General features: G+C 31.2%; 2 protein-coding genes across 4 annotated transcripts; both read right to left on the bottom strand.

The window, feature by feature from the left end:
• Nucleotides 1-2,364: 2,364 nt before the first annotated feature.
• LOC114401190 (probable ubiquitin-conjugating enzyme E2 23) lies at nt 2,365-10,487 on the bottom strand. Of its 3 annotated transcripts, none has more exons than XM_028363648.1 (10): nt 10,280-10,377; nt 9,786-9,943; nt 7,459-9,480; nt 6,211-6,348; nt 5,561-5,998; nt 4,402-4,468; nt 4,165-4,304; nt 3,679-3,990; nt 2,901-3,237; nt 2,365-2,812 (listed from the first exon to the last, which is right to left on the bottom strand). In XM_028363648.1, exons 2-9 carry the CDS (start codon nt 9,789-9,791, stop codon nt 2,986-2,988), a joined length of 3,375 nt encoding a protein of 1,124 aa, XP_028219449.1. In that variant the 5' UTR covers nt 9,792-9,943; nt 10,280-10,377; the 3' UTR covers nt 2,365-2,812; nt 2,901-2,985. The 3 variants fall into 3 exon arrangements, with proteins under 3 accessions (XP_028219449.1, XP_028219448.1, XP_028219450.1); XM_028363647.1 differs by having other exon boundaries at nt 2,913-3,237; XM_028363649.1 differs by lacking the exon at nt 9,786-9,943 and having other exon boundaries at nt 2,913-3,237; nt 10,280-10,487.
• Nucleotides 10,488-13,280: 2,793 nt separating this feature from the next.
• Nucleotides 13,281-16,602, bottom strand: LOC114401329 (monooxygenase 2-like). Its single transcript, XM_028363828.1, has 6 exons — nt 16,421-16,602; nt 16,173-16,319; nt 15,126-15,194; nt 14,688-14,859; nt 14,267-14,495; nt 13,281-13,961 (listed from the first exon to the last, which is right to left on the bottom strand). Exons 1-6 carry the CDS (start codon nt 16,498-16,500, stop codon nt 13,393-13,395), a joined length of 1,266 nt encoding a protein of 421 aa, XP_028219629.1. The 5' UTR covers nt 16,501-16,602; the 3' UTR covers nt 13,281-13,392.
• Nucleotides 16,603-19,055: the final 2,453 nt, after the last annotated feature.

The raw sequence follows: 19,055 nt of genomic DNA, 5'->3' as shown, positions 1-19,055 counted from the left end.
ATATTCCAGATCTGCACAATCGCACTGTCATCAATCATCTAAACACCAACACGAAGTCTCCTTCAATGAAGGTGACTAGGTGTGGTTAAACGTAATCAATCACAAAAAATTGGAATGGTCGTGTATGTATTACACTTGTCAGACTCCACGCGCATTCACCATGTTTTCTATGTCTCCCTTCTGCGACGTTATGTTGGACCACCACCCATTTCGACACCATGTTTATCTCCTGAGGTCTATTCTGAGAACGTAGCTACAAAAGGTGTGTTTACTACAAATGAAGAAGAAACATCTACTTTCCCAACATTAACTCACCTGCAGACACAACTTCCAAACCCTTCGATTCTCATCAATCAGCTCAAGCGTCCAAAGTTTGCGACATTTCCAGCACGTTCCTTCGTCATTGAGGACAATGACCATTATGAACCGGAGGGTATCGATAGACCAAAAGGAACAAATGACTCTAATAGGCTCAAACCCAACAAATGACTACGTCTAGTGGTTTTTTTGTAACTGTTAGAGTAATTGGTCACAAATGGAAAACATGGATGGTGAGGAGCATAACCATTTTCCTTTTGCATAGGAGAATATATATTTAGTTATTTACTGGTTCCAAGATAATCTTAGAGTAAAACATTTTTCAATAGTTATTTATTAGATAAATATACATTTTTGTTCTTAAATTTGGGAGCCACTAACAATTACAAATCTGAAACATGAAAATTAAAATTGTCTTACAAAAAGTGTGATTAAATAGTTATTAATGACTTGAGAGCTAATGTTTGTCATATGTCATTTATGTAACTATTATATGTAAAAAAGTTGACTTTTTGGTTTGATCTTTGAACTTAAGAGCCTTTTATTATTTTAGTCTTTAAAACTTAATTATTCATTGATATTTTAGTCACTAACTTAACACATACTCTCACTCACTTTTAAATTTTCAATTGTCTCATATTGCATAAAATTATTAGCATAGACATTATATTCTCTTACTTCTATTTTTTTTGTAATTATTTAAATTATATTATAAATATGAAACTAACTTATAAGTGATTACACCACAATAGTAAGTGCTAAATTTTAGACATTATTAACTAAGATTCTATAAGGTCTCAAACTAGATATTCTACCAAAATTATTTTATTATCTTATATGTTATTAATATGTGTAGAATGCTAGATTAATTAATTAATCTATTTTATGAAATAATGTTATTGACAAAAAGACACTAAAAAAAACTTGACTCATTATAATGATTGAAGAGGACCAAAAAAATAAGAGTTAGAACCTTTTTCTTACATATTTTGTTGCAGTTTTTATATCATTGTTTAAAAGTATTAGAAAACATGACTCATAAGTTAAAAATATATGACATGTAAAATTGAGCATAAAATATAATTCACTCATTATATTTTAAATAAAAAATGTAATTGTTGTCTGTTATGTATATGACCCGCAAAATTGAATATAAAATATATCACCATTAATTATATAAAAAAATAAAAATGATTCATTTTATATCTCTTTGTATTTTAATTTTCTCCTTAATTAAATAAATATACTGAGTTTTAAAATAAATTATTTGTTAATATTTATATAATGCACATTTAAATTTGATTATGATGAGAAACCAATTTAATTTCCCTTTTTTTATTTTCAATTCAGTAATATTATTTGTCATTCTTACAATATTTGTTAAAATTTTAAATTAATAAAATATAATAAATTAATTATTTGCAATTTCAAATATAAAATATAATATTTCTACAATAACTATTCATTCAATTTTCATCATCATAAATAATTATTATCACTATAAATAATATCATTTATATGTAATGTAACAATTAAAAATTCAAAAGTCCTCACACAAACTAAAATAACAATACATAATTAAATTCAAAAATCAAAATATCAATAAAAATCATTAGCTACCAAAGTGCCACGTAGAGATCCACAAAAAATAACAATAAGACTAATTTATCACAATTTTTATAAATTCAGAAACAATTTTAATTTTTCATCTTTCAGGACCTACCTTCTAACGCCTAACAAATTCAAGGACAAAGTTACCCTTGTTTAATATAGGATATACATTACAAAAACGATAGTCAGTACAAATAAGAGTTATACAAAGTCGCGTATTTGACGTGTTGAAAATTTAACTTTTATTCCAACAGATTCATGTGTGGTCAAGCGACTGGACTAATAAATAATTACTTCCTTTGTGCTAAATAGCGGTTCTGATAAAAATACCAAATAGTAATGGAAAATTGGAATTAATAGGAATAAAAAAGGTCAAGAAGACTTGGTAAGGCATCAAAGGAAAAAAAAAATACAACCTAACAGCACTAGATTCAGTGACACAAAGCAAAAATATGAAATATCCATTATACTATAAGAGAAGGGGGAGGGGGGCGCAGGAAGTGATTGTCCAATTATATTCAATTCATCGTATTCTTCAGAAACAGAAGGTAAATCAATCAATGCAAGACAACCTAACCCTTTCAAATACCTGTGAAAATCCAACCCCGACTCGCACCCTGTCCCCAGAGAATAAAATAACAGAAGCCTTATTTCACACTAAGTGAAACTGGCTACAAGGATCGCAGGATGCCATGGCACTCAGTTAATCCCCAGATATAAAAGAAATAAAAAATAAGGAAAAAGGTAAACAGCATACAAGTTAGTAACCAACATAGCCTCCCCACTTCAGGTAACCAAAATCAAAAGTATATCCGGCTTGCTCTGTCAGTGGTTGCTTCTTTCAATGTCAATAAATCCCACCAAATTCTGTTCCTTCAAGCTCCTAGAAGTGAATTGATCTTTTAAACAAGAGAAATGAAAGGGTACAAATAGTAGAAATCAAAACATTGACAATATATGGGAACCCTTACACTTGTTGGTACCTTAGGGCAGAGACAGCAGACCAAAGTTGGCTTTAATTTGAGAAATGAAGTGATGTATCACCATATAACTTCGCTACAAATCTTTCAGATGCTTAAATTCCTCGCAATCAGCTCCAACCTCACTTAGTGACAAGAAAAGCTTTGGCACTATCTTGGCTAACATCAACTTGAAACCCACAGAGGTTGAATTCTGACTGCTCTTTTCACTTACAGAGGCATCTCTAGTCAGCGAGCCAATCAAGTAACCTTTCATATATGCATCACAAGCCTTAAGGATGTTATGACCCCGCCTCCTAAAATGTTCTTTGATGAGCACTTCAAAATCCTAGAGTATTCATCAGTAAGATAACAGTCAAATATACTATACTATGCACAACTCAAAGAAACAACAGCAGCCTCAACAATTCCTAAAGTACACATGAACAAATGCCAAAGAAATATGCAAATGTTGCAATTACTAAAACGAATTCATACATTCATTGAAATAATAGTTTTTTTTTTGGCATAAACTCAAAAAAAAAATCCCAAAATAAGCTAATTCAAACATGCATGTAATCCAAAGTATCCTTCTGCTTCTTTGCTAATCCTGTTATCAACCTTGTAAGAGTTTACATTTTCTATAATGATAACATGAACCATACACACCCCCAGTCTACTGAAAAGTGCGCACAATGCAATAGTGCTTTAACTAAGCATGATAAAATATGAAGAGTTTAATCGAATAGATGGAGTGATATAAAATCTTATAAACCGAATTTATAATCACCTTGGGGGGTTTCCTCATAAGATACATCATAGTCTTGCAGTTAAGTAAAAAGGTATTCTCATTGTATGACAATGAATTTTTCTCTCCTTCGGCTGTTCCAACCTGCTTATCATACCCAGCTTCATTGAAGTAAGGCTTAGAGTTGAGTACTAAGCCTTGCAGTGAAACTAGGACTTGAAGGATGCTAGAAGATTTAGGATCCCATACTTCATTTCCTCTGCCTGTCCATGTATTTAGAAGGCTAAGGCAAACCTTCCCTTCTTCATACAAATTAGGGTTAATCCGCCAACCACCAGAATGATAGTATGCTGACTGCATCATTTGAGACCCAGAAAAAGAACACAGAAAAGGCATGAGATATTTATCCAATTGGACCAAATTTATACAAATTGAATATGTGATTAACATTTAACTATCTTCCCTTTTTTTTGGTGGGGGCGATTATAAATTGGACCACAAAACAACTTCAAGATAAAATTTCCTTACCGGTGGAACATCAGGGTATTCTGGCGGAAGGTGAAAATCAAAGAAAAAGAGTCCATCTTGGTAAGGGGTTCCGTATGGCCCTACAATAACTGCTCTCAAGAGATCCATTCTATCTTCATAAACTCGTACATAGATTTCCTCTGTCAAAATGTTTCAAACGTTTACACTTACTGAAATGGGTGAATAACTCACTAGTCACTACTACCAAACTTAGATGGCATCAAATGCATCACTGACCAGGAAGGTTATTCTGCAATATGCTCCAATCTTGTTGCACTTTCTTAAACCATTTCCGGTTGTTGCTCTGAAAGGGATTGAAAATTATCTAGTTATTGCAGTATAATATAATAAAGGAAATCAAATTCAAAAGAAAGAAGCAGACATATGTGTGCACACTCATACATTTGATGCTTCAATATGATGAGCACTATTGATCTTTGGTTAGCTAAATATAAGAACCTAATCTACATTAATTCTAAACTATAATGATCACTGTGTGAATATTCAGGCAAGTGCAAGCACATGTGTGACATGGTCAATAAATATTTATCAAAGATATACCCACTTGATTTTAAGAAAGACTATATTAGCAACCAACACCCTTTTGTTTGGACAAAACCCAACTCCTTTTCTTTTAACATCTTAAGTTTAAAGACATTAATATAATTTAAAATGTATTTATTTAAAAACAAATTTTGTCAACTTCTCTCTCCTCCACCAAGCACTTTTCTTTCCCTTTAGTTCCCAACCTTTGCTCCCCTCTATTGGTCTGTTAATGCTCCCAGAATTAGGCCATGAAGACATCTTGTGATGAAGATGATTGCAATTATTTAGAAATTGGTATGAAAAAGAAGTTGGCAGCCACAAAAAGTATTACCATAGAGTATGAAATGGTTTCCATCTACAGTGAAGTCTCTCTAGGTCCATTTCATATGGGGACCTAAATTTTGATTTGGAACAGATGTGCCAAGTTTGACAATCATGTATTGCGGTGGGGTTTTTCCCCCTTTTCAATCTAATTCTTTTCTATCAGGCTTGGTTTTCTCTATGTTTCTTGTTGGCCGAATTGCTTTGTTCTCTGCTCCAAGAGAACATACAGTAAATGGGAAGGAAAGGAAAGGTTAGGAGAGAGAAAGAGAAGGAGGTGGAGAGAGGAGAGAGGAGAGAGGAGAGAGAAAATTAGTATTTTTTTAATAGATAAATTTTAAAATACATTAATACCCTTGAATTTAGTTTATTTTGAAAAAGGGTTGACATTTTGGTTTAAATAAAAAGGTGTAAGTAGCTAATACACCAAGTAGGAGTATACTAGCAGCCCCCAATGTACAATAAACATGAAGTACTTATTCATTCTTTCTTTTCCCTACTCTTATTAGAAATAGGGAAGCAGCAGTACCTGTCCATTTGCACCAATAAAATAGTGGTCTGATGGATCTTTAGTTATGTCAAAATGTTTCAAACTGCAAGTGTCATTATCACAACTTGCAGTAGCAGGAGCATCTTCATTTCCCAAGCTACAGAGTGCCGCACTTGCTTCCAGAGTTTCAGTTGCTTCTGAAACAACCTCCTCATACCTTTCATTCTTATTGCCTGAGTTATTCTGTGAAGTAGACTCATCATTAACTACAGGTGATGGATGTTCACATTCAGCTTTTATCTCCAAGGGAATAGGATCCAAGTTCCTTGAGCCCCTTGAGAATATTCCACTGGCAAGTCTAGTGACAAATCGAAATGCTGCTAGGGGAACAGAGAGAGCTGCAGCCCTACCAAAATCATTCTCTCCACTTTCTTCTGCCTCAGAAGTAACACTGCTTGAATTTTCCCTCTCAATATCCTGCCATGTCATAATATTGCATAATTAAATTGAAATATTAAACAGCCACTTAAAATTAGATGCATTGCTCCTGAGTACATGTGTACATAAAGGCAATGAGAAAAATTCGCAAGCCCATGAAAACAGCCAAATTTTGCAAGATTGGGAAAATACAATTTGAAACAAGTTGAAACATGGTAACGATCACAGTACAGGTGGAAAAAGAAACAAACCTCTCTAGAATCCTCAAGGACTTCCATTTCATCGTCATTAACAGTTTCCCAGCTTGCAGCATCACTTATTTCACTCCCAGCAGCAATTGATTCATCATCATCATCTCGACCAACCACATAGATAGCTTGGGGTCCAACCTGGAAATAAAGTAAATTATTGACAGTTAAAATGGAAAATTTGTATCATCAGACATGAAATGCTTAAAAAATAAACTCTATATATATGTATACCAACCTCAATCTTTTATTTTGCATCTTAAGAGACTTCAGACCAAAAGGAAATATCTTAAAAGTGTCTAATTCAAACATTATCTAAGGCTGTTAATGGAAAAGATCCAAAACCCCAAAATTCTTAAAACTATTTTAGAAGTGTTCAATGCACATTCAAAGGATTTTTACCCAGAATTCCTAGTAATAAAAAAACAGAACTTCCCGCAGTGTACAAAATAAACTTTGTAGCTGAATACAAACGTTTTTTTCCACCCACATAGATAAAAGTAGATAAACTGGAATTAATTCTAATTCCCAAACGATGGGAAAAAAAATGTCTTGAGAAGAAAATGTTCCTATTTGACCACTATACATTGCTAACATCAGGAAATAGAATAATTTGGATTCTCGAGTAAGAAACCTCAATAGGAAAAAGAGCATGTCTTTACATATTTCTAATAGTCTCTAGCTTTTCTATTGTTGAGATCCAACATTGACTAGAGATATGGCCAATGTAGTTGATGTGGGACTAAACCACCACCCTTAAGGCTGCAATTAAGGCATATCTCTAGTCGATGTAATGGGACTAAAGGCTGCAATTAAGGTTGGGGTGATTGCAATTAAGGCGACTTTCCAACATATTCCTTATAAGCCTTGGGAGTTGAATTAGGACTTAAGCCAAAATTCTAAGATGATATTAGAGACTATCCTAAATCCATTAATCGGTCACCCAAAATTTTTCTACACCCTAGATGTCTATTCCTCCTATACTCTAGATGTCACCCAAAAATGAGCATGTCTATTGAGCCACCCGCATTTGTCTACAATCCACATGTCCAATTCTAGACATTTAAAAAATTTAGAATGTTTAAATTTCCACCAGTCATTAAAATACTTCAAACAGTTCTTCAGTTTCCAATGACTTAAATAAGATGCAATATATATGTATATGTGTGTGTGCTTGTGTGTATAAATACAGAGAGACAATAGGAAGAAATAACATAAAAATGAGAAAATGAATCTACAAAATGAGCATACCATTGATACCATCCCATCAGCCCAAGTAACTTCAATATCACCATTCTTAAGGCCAGTTATATTTCCAACCCAAGACAGGTCAGAAAATTGCACACAAGTTTCACCAGTTTGGACGTTTACATTGATTTTAATCCCACTCTCTTCAATTTTCTGTGTTGATTTCTCAGTGGACTCTCCAACAGAAGCTGTTTCTAAACAGACAGACACAGGTGACAGGCGAACAACCACATCCCCATAGCAGTAATCATAATCTGGATGGCCCTCTAGCTCATACACACTTACAACTTCCTCCTTGTCAAACTCTCGTGGATCTTCTGCTCTGGCAACTTTTTTTAACCACCTCACACAAGCTGTCCGCTCCTTGGCATTAACACTTCTCACAACCCCAACTCGCCTAGCTTCAGAAATACTCTCACCATCATCGGAGGTCTTCTCTACTACATATTGTTCTGAAACGAATTCATGATCACCAGGATTATCTATAGGAATTAAACTTGTAGAATTTAGTCCACGCTCTATGGTTCCATCCTGCCATGCAACATCAACTTTTGTCCTTGTGTTGGCAATCAAAAGAGCTTTCTCAAAGCTTTCCTCTTTCTTGCGGGCCCTTTTATCTTTCCTGATGACAACTTTTCTAATTTTCTTGCGGTGAAGAGGCCAAGCTTCATGGACAGGTTCCTTTGATACAGAGATAGAACTGCTGCATGAGCTAGAATCACGTGAAGGATTACTTTTATCATTTCCATCATTCCCTTCCAAAACATCAGCTGGATCAAGGTCCATACTATCCTTATTCCCATTTGTTTCCTCAACTGTAGCTTCTTCCGAATCACATCCACTTCCTGTCTGATTAGAATCTAATTCATTGTTAGCAGAATCACTAAGTTCCAATTTTGATATGCCTTTGTCCATGGAAGCTGAGGATGACAGTACTGATGAGGGTAAGAGACACCAGTCACCCAATTGCCAATTTGCATGAGCAAAACAGGACAACAATTTTAAGTTTTTTGGACTCTGCTCCTCAGCTGGGGCAGTAGAAGAATATGGCCCATAACCTGCAGATGCTATCCAATAAACAAACACCGATCCAACTGTAACTTTAGTGACTGTACCTTCTAACCTATTAGCTTTCCACAAGCCAGACAGCCATCTTGAATTCTTGAAAACTGATGAGGAGCTAGCCCTTACCCGTTGCCCTGGGTAATAAGGAAAATGCCCATCTTCAAGAATATTCTTTGAAATTGGTTTAAGATTCAATGGATCTGCTTTCGAGACTTTACAAATTGAACCATCATCAAATAAGATGGTCACATTATCCAAAACATCATCAATTCTGCCAAGCCAATGCCCAAGCACCACATAATCACCAACAGTGAAATCCCTAATACGATTTAAGTTTTTTGATGAGACGTCTTTTATTATAGATCCATCATGGGCCAACAGATCCACACATATATTGACATCAACCACTACACCCACTTGTCCAGTAGGGTCTGAAGCAGCAGCAACAAAATCCCCATGTAAAAATCCACGATCAACAACTTCGACATCGCTGAAATTTAGAGTGGATTCAGATTCGTCCATCCACAGTACTCGCAGCTGGTCAGCCAGAAGCACATCAGTTTTATCATGCCCAGCAGCACCATTACTTTCAGAATTTCTACTAGCATTATTGCTGTCATCACCTTCCTCATCATCACCATCCTCATCCTCACTATCATTTTCGTCATCAGTGATGCTGCTATCTGAATCCGAATCAGAATCACCAGCAACTTCTGTCACAATCCCAATCATGCCACTGATATTATTTTTCACGACATCTTGTCTATAGATATGCGGTGTACTACTTTTCTTATAAGAATTGTCACCCGGTTCATTAACTTCACGACTTTCAGTATTTACACTTGGATCGCTGTTGGCAGACTCACTGGCAAGAGCACCTTGGTTCAAGGAACTACTAGCACAAGCATTTTCAGCAGGCTCGTTGTCTTCAGAAAACGCTTCATGCCGTTGAACTCCCATCTAAAATCATAACATATCAATGTCAATAGATATTCTAATCTTGTTATTCACCTGAATTCAGCAAAAGAACCAATAAACAAACTTATCAAAGGCAAGTTCTATCCAAAAACAATAGTTCCACCTCTTCCATAACTTTTTTATATACTCAGCAGACATGGGGCAAAATCTATCCTTTAACTAAATAAAAATATAGTAAATGTAAATATTTAAAACGCATTTGAACAAAATGGTTAACAGAAAACTTTTGGTGCTAAGAAACAAAAATGTACATGACGCCACCAAAAGGAGAAAAATAAACCACCTACTTTCATCAACACGTCAACAAACAAAAGGGAATCCCATTCTGGATCTGAAATCACACCGGGGAATCAAACAAAAACACGGTTCTGCTGCCAATCGCAATCCAGTTTGCGAATTCAAATTCGCACGCACGCACACGGCATCATCAATAAAACCATTTCAGCTGAATCAGACAACATCGTAATTAACATTATCCGAAATCGAAATCGAAATCAATGGCTAAACGCAGATTAATATACCCTAAAGTAGCTCAAACGTTCATACGAATAACAACAAAAGGCACGCGGATAAATTGATCGAAAACGAAAAAAGAAGAGGAAAACGTAACAAGGAACAAACGAATGAGCTAGATTTTAAGGTTGCATCGGCGCCGCGCGAGGTTAATCATTTCAGAAAACAAAAATATTAACATGGCAAAAGAAAGACCGATATTGGCGAAAAATTGAAAGGGAAAAGAAAATCCATAGTTGATGAAACGCGAGCGAGATTTGAAGCGTACCTTGGGAAAAAGAAGAAGAGGTTTGGGTATCAGACAAAGACGAGAACGATGAGGAAGAAGAATATGTGATAGACTCCGCACAGAGGAACCAGTTTTTGTTGCAAAATAGGGGCAAATGCGTTATTTCATTAAAGTAGCTTCTGCTTCCATATCCAGCTATCTGCTAACCCATCAGGACCGTTCGTTTTGAAGACTAGATCAAAACTCTGACATTTCATTTCATAATACTTTCTTTTTTAACCATGGTGTTCATGGATGGAATTAAATCCATTGTGAAGAAAATATTTATTTGATTTATTCATTTATCTTTCAATCAGTTTTGTAATTCGACCCCATCTAATTGCAAACGATTTGAATTAGGTAGATTTTGACTTTAATCTTACTTTTATTTTTTTGAGAAAGTATTAAATAAAATATAAGATATAATGATAAAATAATTTAAAAATTTAAACATTTCATTTATACGTTACTTCTTCCATCCCAAAATAATACATAAAAATAATAATAATTTTATAAAATTAATTTTATATCATTATTAATTTATTTATAAATTTTGATGTTCACCATTAGTATTATAAGAAATTATTATAAATAAAAAATAATAATTAATACTATGTTGAAAAGTTAAAAATATGACAATCGTAATGAGATAGAGATATTATTATACAACTGATAATAGTGTAAACTTTTTAAATATATATTATATCAAAAATAAATTTACACAATTTGATAATTTTATTTATGCATCTTGACTAAATATAGTTAGTAAAAAAATATTTTATAAATAGGTACAAATTATGTTATAATTTTATAAATATATAAGAAATAAAAATGTAAATACAAGTGATATTATTAAATTATGAATAAAAATATACACGAGTATAAGATTTTCTTTTGGATTTGATTAGATTCATTTTGAAAATTAAATTTGAAATCTGATAAAATTCAATAAAAAAAAAAGTTTTTCAAGTGTTTTATCATTTCATATACTTTCATTCATTTTTATCAGAGAGGTTTTTTTAATTTATCATCCAATCATTTTTTTTCAAAGCTTTTCAATTCAATTGGATTCAATCAAAAGCGATTTGAATTGGATCGATTTTTAATTTTAATTTTATTTTTATTCTCTTAACAAAAATATTGAATAAATGATAAGATATAATAAAAAAATAATTTTAAATATCAAACATTTCATTTACATGTCATTATATAATTAAAATAAATGTACACAACTTGATAATTTTATTTATGTAATTTAACTCAAATAGTTAATAAAAAATTATTCTTAATTAAATATATTTTTTATAAATAGGTGATAATTAGTAACGAATAAATTTAAATATTTGTAAAGAATACATCAATTTTTCATTGCATTAATTTGTTTACGAATAAATTTAAATATTTGTAAAGAATATATTAAATTTTCATTGTATTAATTTGTTAACTTATTTTTTAGATAAATTAATTTGTTAACTTTAATAGCATGTATCGTTGGAACACATTAATACGACTCTTATTTTATTGTTTCAGAAGTACGGTTTTCTCTTTTAAAATTGGTTTAATAGTTTTTTTTTCAGATTAATCAAATGTATTTAATATTTATTTTAACATGGGATTCACTATAAAGAAAATATGGGATTTTGATTTCGGCCCAAAAGTAGGAGAATTTATCTTCAAATTATTTTTCAACAAACTTGTCTATATAAAAACTGATTTTGAAATAATTTATTTTTTGAAGCTATTCCAAACACACCCGAGTAGAAAAAAATAACAAAACTAATGTTGGTCTATTTCTTTTCTCTGAGTAAAGACATACTAGTAACAAAAACGAATAACGACTTCAAATAAATAATAAAAAAAAGGAATAATTTCTCTATGAAAAAGAAAAAGGAATAACGAAATGACATGTTTGGTTCCGAAGCAAAGTCATGAAAATGCTAATTTAGGTCGTGCAAGTTTCAGATTGTCGAGAATTCTTTCCAGAGTAGTCTTTGAATCGAAGATAATGCCTAATTTTATTGGCTAACGTAAGGTATAAATTAATTTAGGTCAAATCACGCGCGATTCGTTTGTTGGGTTGATTTTCTTTTTTCTATTTTTTCCTGCCATCTCATACTATAACAGTAAGGTTTTCATTTTTCTCATATAAAGGAACTATATATAAATTTCCTAAACCTCAAATTATTTACTAGTTATGATTATTTTTTGCTACAATATAAGTAATGATTATTATATACAATAAAATTGTCTTAATAAATTGTTAAAGTATAACAATTATAATATTATAGATTATTTAGTCCTTTCACCATAATTTATTTTAGATACGACTAACGTAGTTCTTTATTTGTATAAATTAAATAAGTTCAATTGCACTTCTAATTCTCATTTTTTTTAATGTATAATTTTGGTTTTTTAATTTTTTTTTAACATCACATTAGTATAAAATATTCATGGATGATAAATAAATCCGATTGATTATTTTTAGTGAATTTTTTTAAATCACATTTTTTTATTCATAATATTTAAATTTAAGATGTTTTTTTATAGAGTCGGGTCCAATTTTACTCTATTCAATAACTTATTGGTTGGTCTTTTCAATTTTACTCACTCAATTGTAATTTCTTAATTATTATAATTAAATCCATCATCAAATCATCTCAAGTTCAATTCAATAATTAATAGAAATATAATGAAAAATTAATACAATATTGATGTGTAAAGATTGACAAAGAAAGAATACAAAACATTCATGAAAACAAAATTGTCTTTATTTTCATTCTGATAAACAACATCATAGTGAGAAGATACAAAATTGGTTAAATAGTTAAAGAAGATTATAAGTCCGAATCTTTATTATTAATAACTAATATTTAATGATAAAAAAACATTAAAGTGAAAAAATAAATCTTTATTCTTGCACGAAAGTGTAACAGGGACCTCAGGGCTCAGGCTTTTCTGCAGTAGTACATTTGTTGTTTTAAAGACCACACGAGAGACAATATAGACAACAAAATTTTCCACAGCAGTGCATTATAATTCTTAGAAATCGCTATTCATACAGTTACACATTTTTTAAGTACAAGAGAGCATGCATGGTTAATTATATTATTCAATTAACTAGAGGCGTTAAGTTTTCCACAATCAAAATCTGACTTCTTCAACAGCAGTTCGGCTAGGAAATCAGGCAAAACTTTGTCCCTAAAATGTGCAACCATTTTCAAATCACCCTGCAAAACAAACCCCAGAACATAAGATGTAACACTTATATCAATGTTTCTCCATCTTCTCTCTTTTGCATATTTCCTCAAGCTAGCATCAATTTTTTTGTATTGCTCCTTGGCCTTACCCTCTTCACCCATCTCTTTAACAACATGTTTGCAAGTTTTTTTGGAGAAGGCCTCAGCTAGATACCTGGCTAAAATAATCCCATCCTCCAAGGCACAACACCCACCTTGCCCTAGGTCAGGGGCCATGGGGTGAAATGCATCTCCAACAACACAAACATTGCCTTTGCTAATGTTCCCCAACATGAGCTCCCACTGATGTCTATATCTCAATGGAGATGTTAAAATGTCTTTTGGGTCTGTTTTCTCTATAAAGGTTTTAATATTACTTGGCATCTTCTCAACCTTTCTCAACACCAATTGCTTCATTTTGGATGGGTTATTTGCTAGCTCCTTCTCTGCAACATAAGCAAAGTAAATGTGAAAGTTGTAACCATATACTAAAGTGATTTATGATGTGACATAATTGTGATATAGTGATTGACAAAAATTGGTTTTTAAAAATGTTAAAATTTTTATAAAGATTAAAATTAAAAAACTAAAATGATATTAAAGTATTAAACTATAATTTTAAAAAGAGTTTAATGTTTGTAAAATCATATATTATGTAAAAAAATTTACACTATAATTTCTTCTCTTTTAAAAACTAAAAAAAAATAAAATATTTTAGCAAGTACATTACTGAAACAAAGAATTCATTCACCTTCACTGGTGGGAGTCCAAGTTAGAAACCAATAAACAGTTTTGTCATCACATGGCATTACACCAGATCGAAAGCCCTTCCCAAAGTAGTGCATGAATTTGGGCTCAAGCCCATGATTATCCATCACCTTTTTGTAACCCCTGATTACGTATCTCCCGGTAAAAGAGGCCTCTTTGAAGCCCAACCACTTTGCCACCACGGAGTTTATTCCATCACACCCAATCAATACCTTTTCAATTGCAAACATCCACGTATCAATTAATGATTAGCTTGTACTTGAAGTTCTTTACTTCTTAAGTTCAATTAGATCAATTCCAAAAAAAGAAAAACAAAGTTCAATTAGATCATTCCATTAAGGGGAAGAAAGAATCTTAATTTGCTAATTTCACATGTCACGTCACGTTGTTTAATTTTTAATTACCTTGGTTTTGATGCTTGTTCCATCAGCAAGACGGACTATCTTAATCTTAGAGAAACCAGATTCCTCAATAGCAACAACCTTTGACAAGAATCTGATGGTTCCACTTGGAAGCACGTTAGCAATTGCTTCCAACATTAACTGTCTTCTAACACAACGAACTTCACAGTCTCCACTAGATCGCATGCATGCATGGCAACACACCCATTATTATCATTAATGGGAGAATTTTAAAATCAAAATTAATTTAGAACTTGGTTGGTTTTATATAAATCTACAACCGATTCAATCAGCCACTGAAACTTTTTTGCCCTTTTTGGTAATCAGTTTGAATTTCAAAGATGTGTCCTTCTCGCATTAATTTAATAAAAAGCATAGCAATTATTGGCAAGTTGAATCAAAAGCATAGCAATTATTGGAAAGGCATATACGTGTACTTACTGTTTTCCTGTGCCCTCGAAAGACAAGCTTGATGTTTGTTGCCCCATAATCAAAGATGTAGTCACATTCCTGCACTCCAATTTCCTGTACTTTAGTTTCAGGCTAATACTATATAGGAGTTTAGGACTAAATTAAGATTAAAATTATTTTATTAACGTTTCTTTTTTACCATTTTATTTATCTATCTCATTTATGAGTACAAGATCACATTAATTACTGAATTTTTAATTATGTCTTTATTTTTTCAATTCTTAAGTATTTTACAAACTTATAACAAATATAGGACAATGATAGAGTAAAATATTACGTTAGATTGTTCGTTGATCACAACACGTACGTGACAACAGTTAAAGAAAAAATTGTACATGGTATGTTCTCAGGACTGGAAAGTGGAAGCCATACATAAATAAGATTATCAAATAAGATTTTCTGTGGATCTTGTCGTACGGAAATAACGGAGACTGGAGAATTTTTTTTCATTATTTCGTCTGGTTTTTAATTTTTGAAGGAAAAAAAGTTAAAATCTCGCTCTTTTATTGTTTATTTTTTCAGTTTTGGAAAATTTAGAAAGGAATGTATCAGTTTATAATTTTCAAACAATATAACTAAATTGTCTCAAATTCATTTTTACTCGTCACCTTTTTTGTATTCTTTATAAATATATAAATGAATAATAATATATGAAGAGGGATCAGCTTGTTCTAAGATTCTTTTTATCTTTATCATTTATTTTCTTGACATCATGAGTAATTAACCTTAATCATTATATTTTAAGAAAATAAATAATTATGATAAACAATAACTTCTTTAAAGTTATGTTGATCATTCCTCGTAATATATTATTCACCATAACCAGCCACTTTTTATCCATCTTCTTCTTCTCCATCTCTCCCCCGGCCTTTCTTTTTTTCCTTTAACATCACTCTCTTCTCTTTCCTTCAAACAAGACGCGCTGGTAGATATTAACGTGATTCATGGGTAATATAGTTGAAATAAAGTTGAAACAGATCTATAGTATTGCGACAAAATGAAAAATGTAGTATTTACTCTTTTAGCTGGACATGTTGGTGACGAAGAATGGCTCCGACGCCAAGAGCATCCAAGGCTTTCCAAGCGTTAGTCCATGTTGTTAAAGCAAATCCAGTGACCCTCAAAGTATCTGAATATTCTAACACCAAACTTTGGACACCCAACCTGCCAAATTATATATTCTTAGCTTAAACTAAATTAATAAACGCTCAAGTGTTTATTTTCCTAGCTATTAGTGCTGGAAACGGTCAAAGAGAGATACGTACCTATGAAGAGCCAAGGATGTTGCGAGCCCAGCAATTCCAGCTCCCACAATCACAATGTCTTCAACAAGTAGTGATTCCATTATTACTTTCGATCTTTTTTTTTTCCGTGGAAATTAAGATGATCAATCTTTTTAGTACTAGCTAGCCTTTGATTTAGTAACTTTAAAATCCTTGTTCCCAGAGCTAAATAAGGTGCTTTAATTTGTACTTTCTGAGATGATAACCGTTTATATAGAGAATGTATTAGTGAAAGATGACGAGCACCAGATCACTGATGAGAGCACATGTAATGCGACGATTCGTCCTGATCAAAATAACCGACAATATGCGTAGTGCGTGCATATAATTGTATTTATAAACACTACAAATTTTTTAAAAAGTTTGAGTAAGAGGTGATCTAGCTGTATAACGTTCGAACATTAATATCTAATATTAAAAAATTAATAAAAAAAAACCTTTTTAAATTGTAACTTATTAATCAGATTAGTTTAACCTTAACATACAACATGCAGGGATGGAGCCAAACTAAAATAGTGGAGGGGTCAAGCATAAAAGTTAAAATTCATCAAATTTCACACAAATTATATATATATATATATATATATATATATATATATATATGGCATATAAAAATATCTTATATAAGAGTGAAATGATTAGATTTAGATCATATAATTATGCATGAATGATTAAGATTTAATGTCAAAAATTAATATGACTTTTTAAAAAACTTGTATATCTTTTTAAGTGTTCAAATGAAATTAAATATTAATTATCCATATTTAATTATACGGATCAAATTTAACCATCTCATTTTTATATAAGATATTTTCTCCACCTGTCTTTTCTCTCTCTATATATATATATATATTTCAAAACATTAATTACATTAATAATTTATCAAAATATTTATTAAATTAACATATTATTAATATTTTAATGTATATGCAACAAATTTTATACAATTTTTTTATAATTTTATTGTTTTCAAAACATTAATAGTCTATCAAAATATTAGGGGTGTAAAAATCTTGTCAGATCAACCCACACAATCTCATTCAAACAGGTTATATTAGGTTACACATTTATATCCACCAAGTCAGATAACTCAAACCTAACCTGATCAATTAGCTAACATTTTCTCTCTTTCTTAAATTAATGTAACACTTAAACTTTTATGACTATCTCATAAGTATTTTCTTGATTTTCTTATGATGTTTTTTTTCTCTATTTTAATTATATTGCATTATAAAATTTGGAAAATCTTTAAGGAAAATAAAATGGTTAAATGTTTTCAATTTTTTTTAGAAAACAAGGGTTGACAGGCCAACCCAATTTTACGCTTCCGGTGCTTCTTCTCTCTCAATTCATGCACCCTTTTTTTATGTCTTGTTATTGTTCTTAATTTGGTAATCAAGAAGGGAGATTTTAACTTTGATATGATGTAGAATGTTTATGGCATAACACCACAATTGTAGCATTATGGAGGCAAGGTAGACCTTTATGGGTCGAAGATGGCATTTTTTTAACGGTTTATATTTTTTAAAATAAAATAAAAATAATGACGATAAAAATTATCACTCCTTTAAATTAATTATTTTAAAATTTAAAACATTAATGTTGTTAACAGAAAACAGAAAAAAAAAATCAAAACAGAATTATTCTATTAAGATGAACAAAAATACTAAAAGATAAATGAACAAAAATGACATTTAGTCTATTTATAAGAAAGACAATAAAAGGAAATGGAATAATTTATAAAAAAAATAGAAAATAAATAAAAAATATTTGAATGTCATTTCAAACCAAATCCCAAATAAAAAAAAATTACTCCAATAATATATATACATATATATGTATACTCTATTTTTTTTTAAGTTAGATACCTTAAAGTATGCCTTGGCTGCTCTAGGAAGGGACTTGATTTATGTTTAGTCAATTTTCTTTTTGTCTTGTTACTTAAGTTCTCATTATACTGAAAAAGAGGCCTTAAAAGTATGATGATGTGTGAAAACTGATTTACGTAATAATATTAATATATGTTCAAAAATTAAAATAATAATAAATTATAAAATTTAGAGAATTAAAAGAAATAGTTATAAATTTCAAATTTCATTTAAATTTTTCATAGTTTTAGATATTATTTTAATAACAAAAAATTGATTTAACCAAATAAGTTATGTTTTTCTCGGTGGACTATTGTTTGTTTGGCATAGTGACACTTGAGCTGATGTTATGCTCTTTAAGGTGAAAGAGTTGTGTTTTGACTATCAATTATACCTTTTGGTCTAGTGGTAAGCATTTTATCCATCAATTGGTATCAGATTCAAGGTAACGAAATCGATTCTCTTTAGTTTAACAATATGAGTATCATAAATAATTTTGCCTTCTATCAAATATGATTTTAGTATAAAAAAATGTTTAATTATTAAGTAATTTGACTAGAAGTGATAGAAAGTAACTTTTGTGTTAAGTTAAAAAGTCTGCACTAAATTTTACATTAATTTTACAAACACTCACCCAAACACACACTTAATCTATAAGTTGCATGCACACATATACAAAACATGATTTATTGTCGTTTAACATTGTTATGCACTAATCCAAGGGAGGGAAAATTCATGTGTGAAGAAAA

This window comes from Glycine soja, chromosome 20, assembly GCF_004193775.1.
Source record: "Glycine soja cultivar W05 chromosome 20, ASM419377v2, whole genome shotgun sequence".
Taxonomy (NCBI): Eukaryota; Viridiplantae; Streptophyta; class Magnoliopsida; order Fabales; family Fabaceae; genus Glycine; species Glycine soja.
This window is presented reverse-complemented; position numbering and strand designations above follow the sequence as displayed.

What these genes read in the sequence shown, in the direction of transcription:
- LOC114401329 (XM_028363828.1), bottom strand. Translation starts at nt 16,500, where the DNA reads ATGGAATCACTACTTGTTGAAGACATTGTGATTGTGGGAGCTGGAATT. An exon ending in GAACAAGCATCAAAACCAAG is followed by an intron (nt 14,496 to 14,687) that starts GTAATTAAAAAT and finishes GCAATTGAAAAG; the next exon opens with GTATTGATTGGGTGTGATGG. An exon ending in TTGGACTCCCACCAGTGAAG is followed by an intron (nt 13,962 to 14,266) that starts GTGAATGAATTC and finishes CTTATGTTGCAG; the next exon opens with AGAAGGAGCTAGCAAATAAC.
- LOC114401190 (XM_028363648.1), bottom strand. An exon ending in CTGATGGGATGGTATCAATG is followed by an intron (nt 6,349 to 7,458) that starts GTATGCTCATTT and finishes CTTTATTTCCAG; the next exon opens with GTTGGACCCCAAGCTATCTA. An exon ending in TCCTTGAGGATTCTAGAGAG is followed by an intron (nt 5,999 to 6,210) that starts GTTTGTTTCTTT and finishes ATGACATGGCAG; the next exon opens with GATATTGAGAGGGAAAATTC.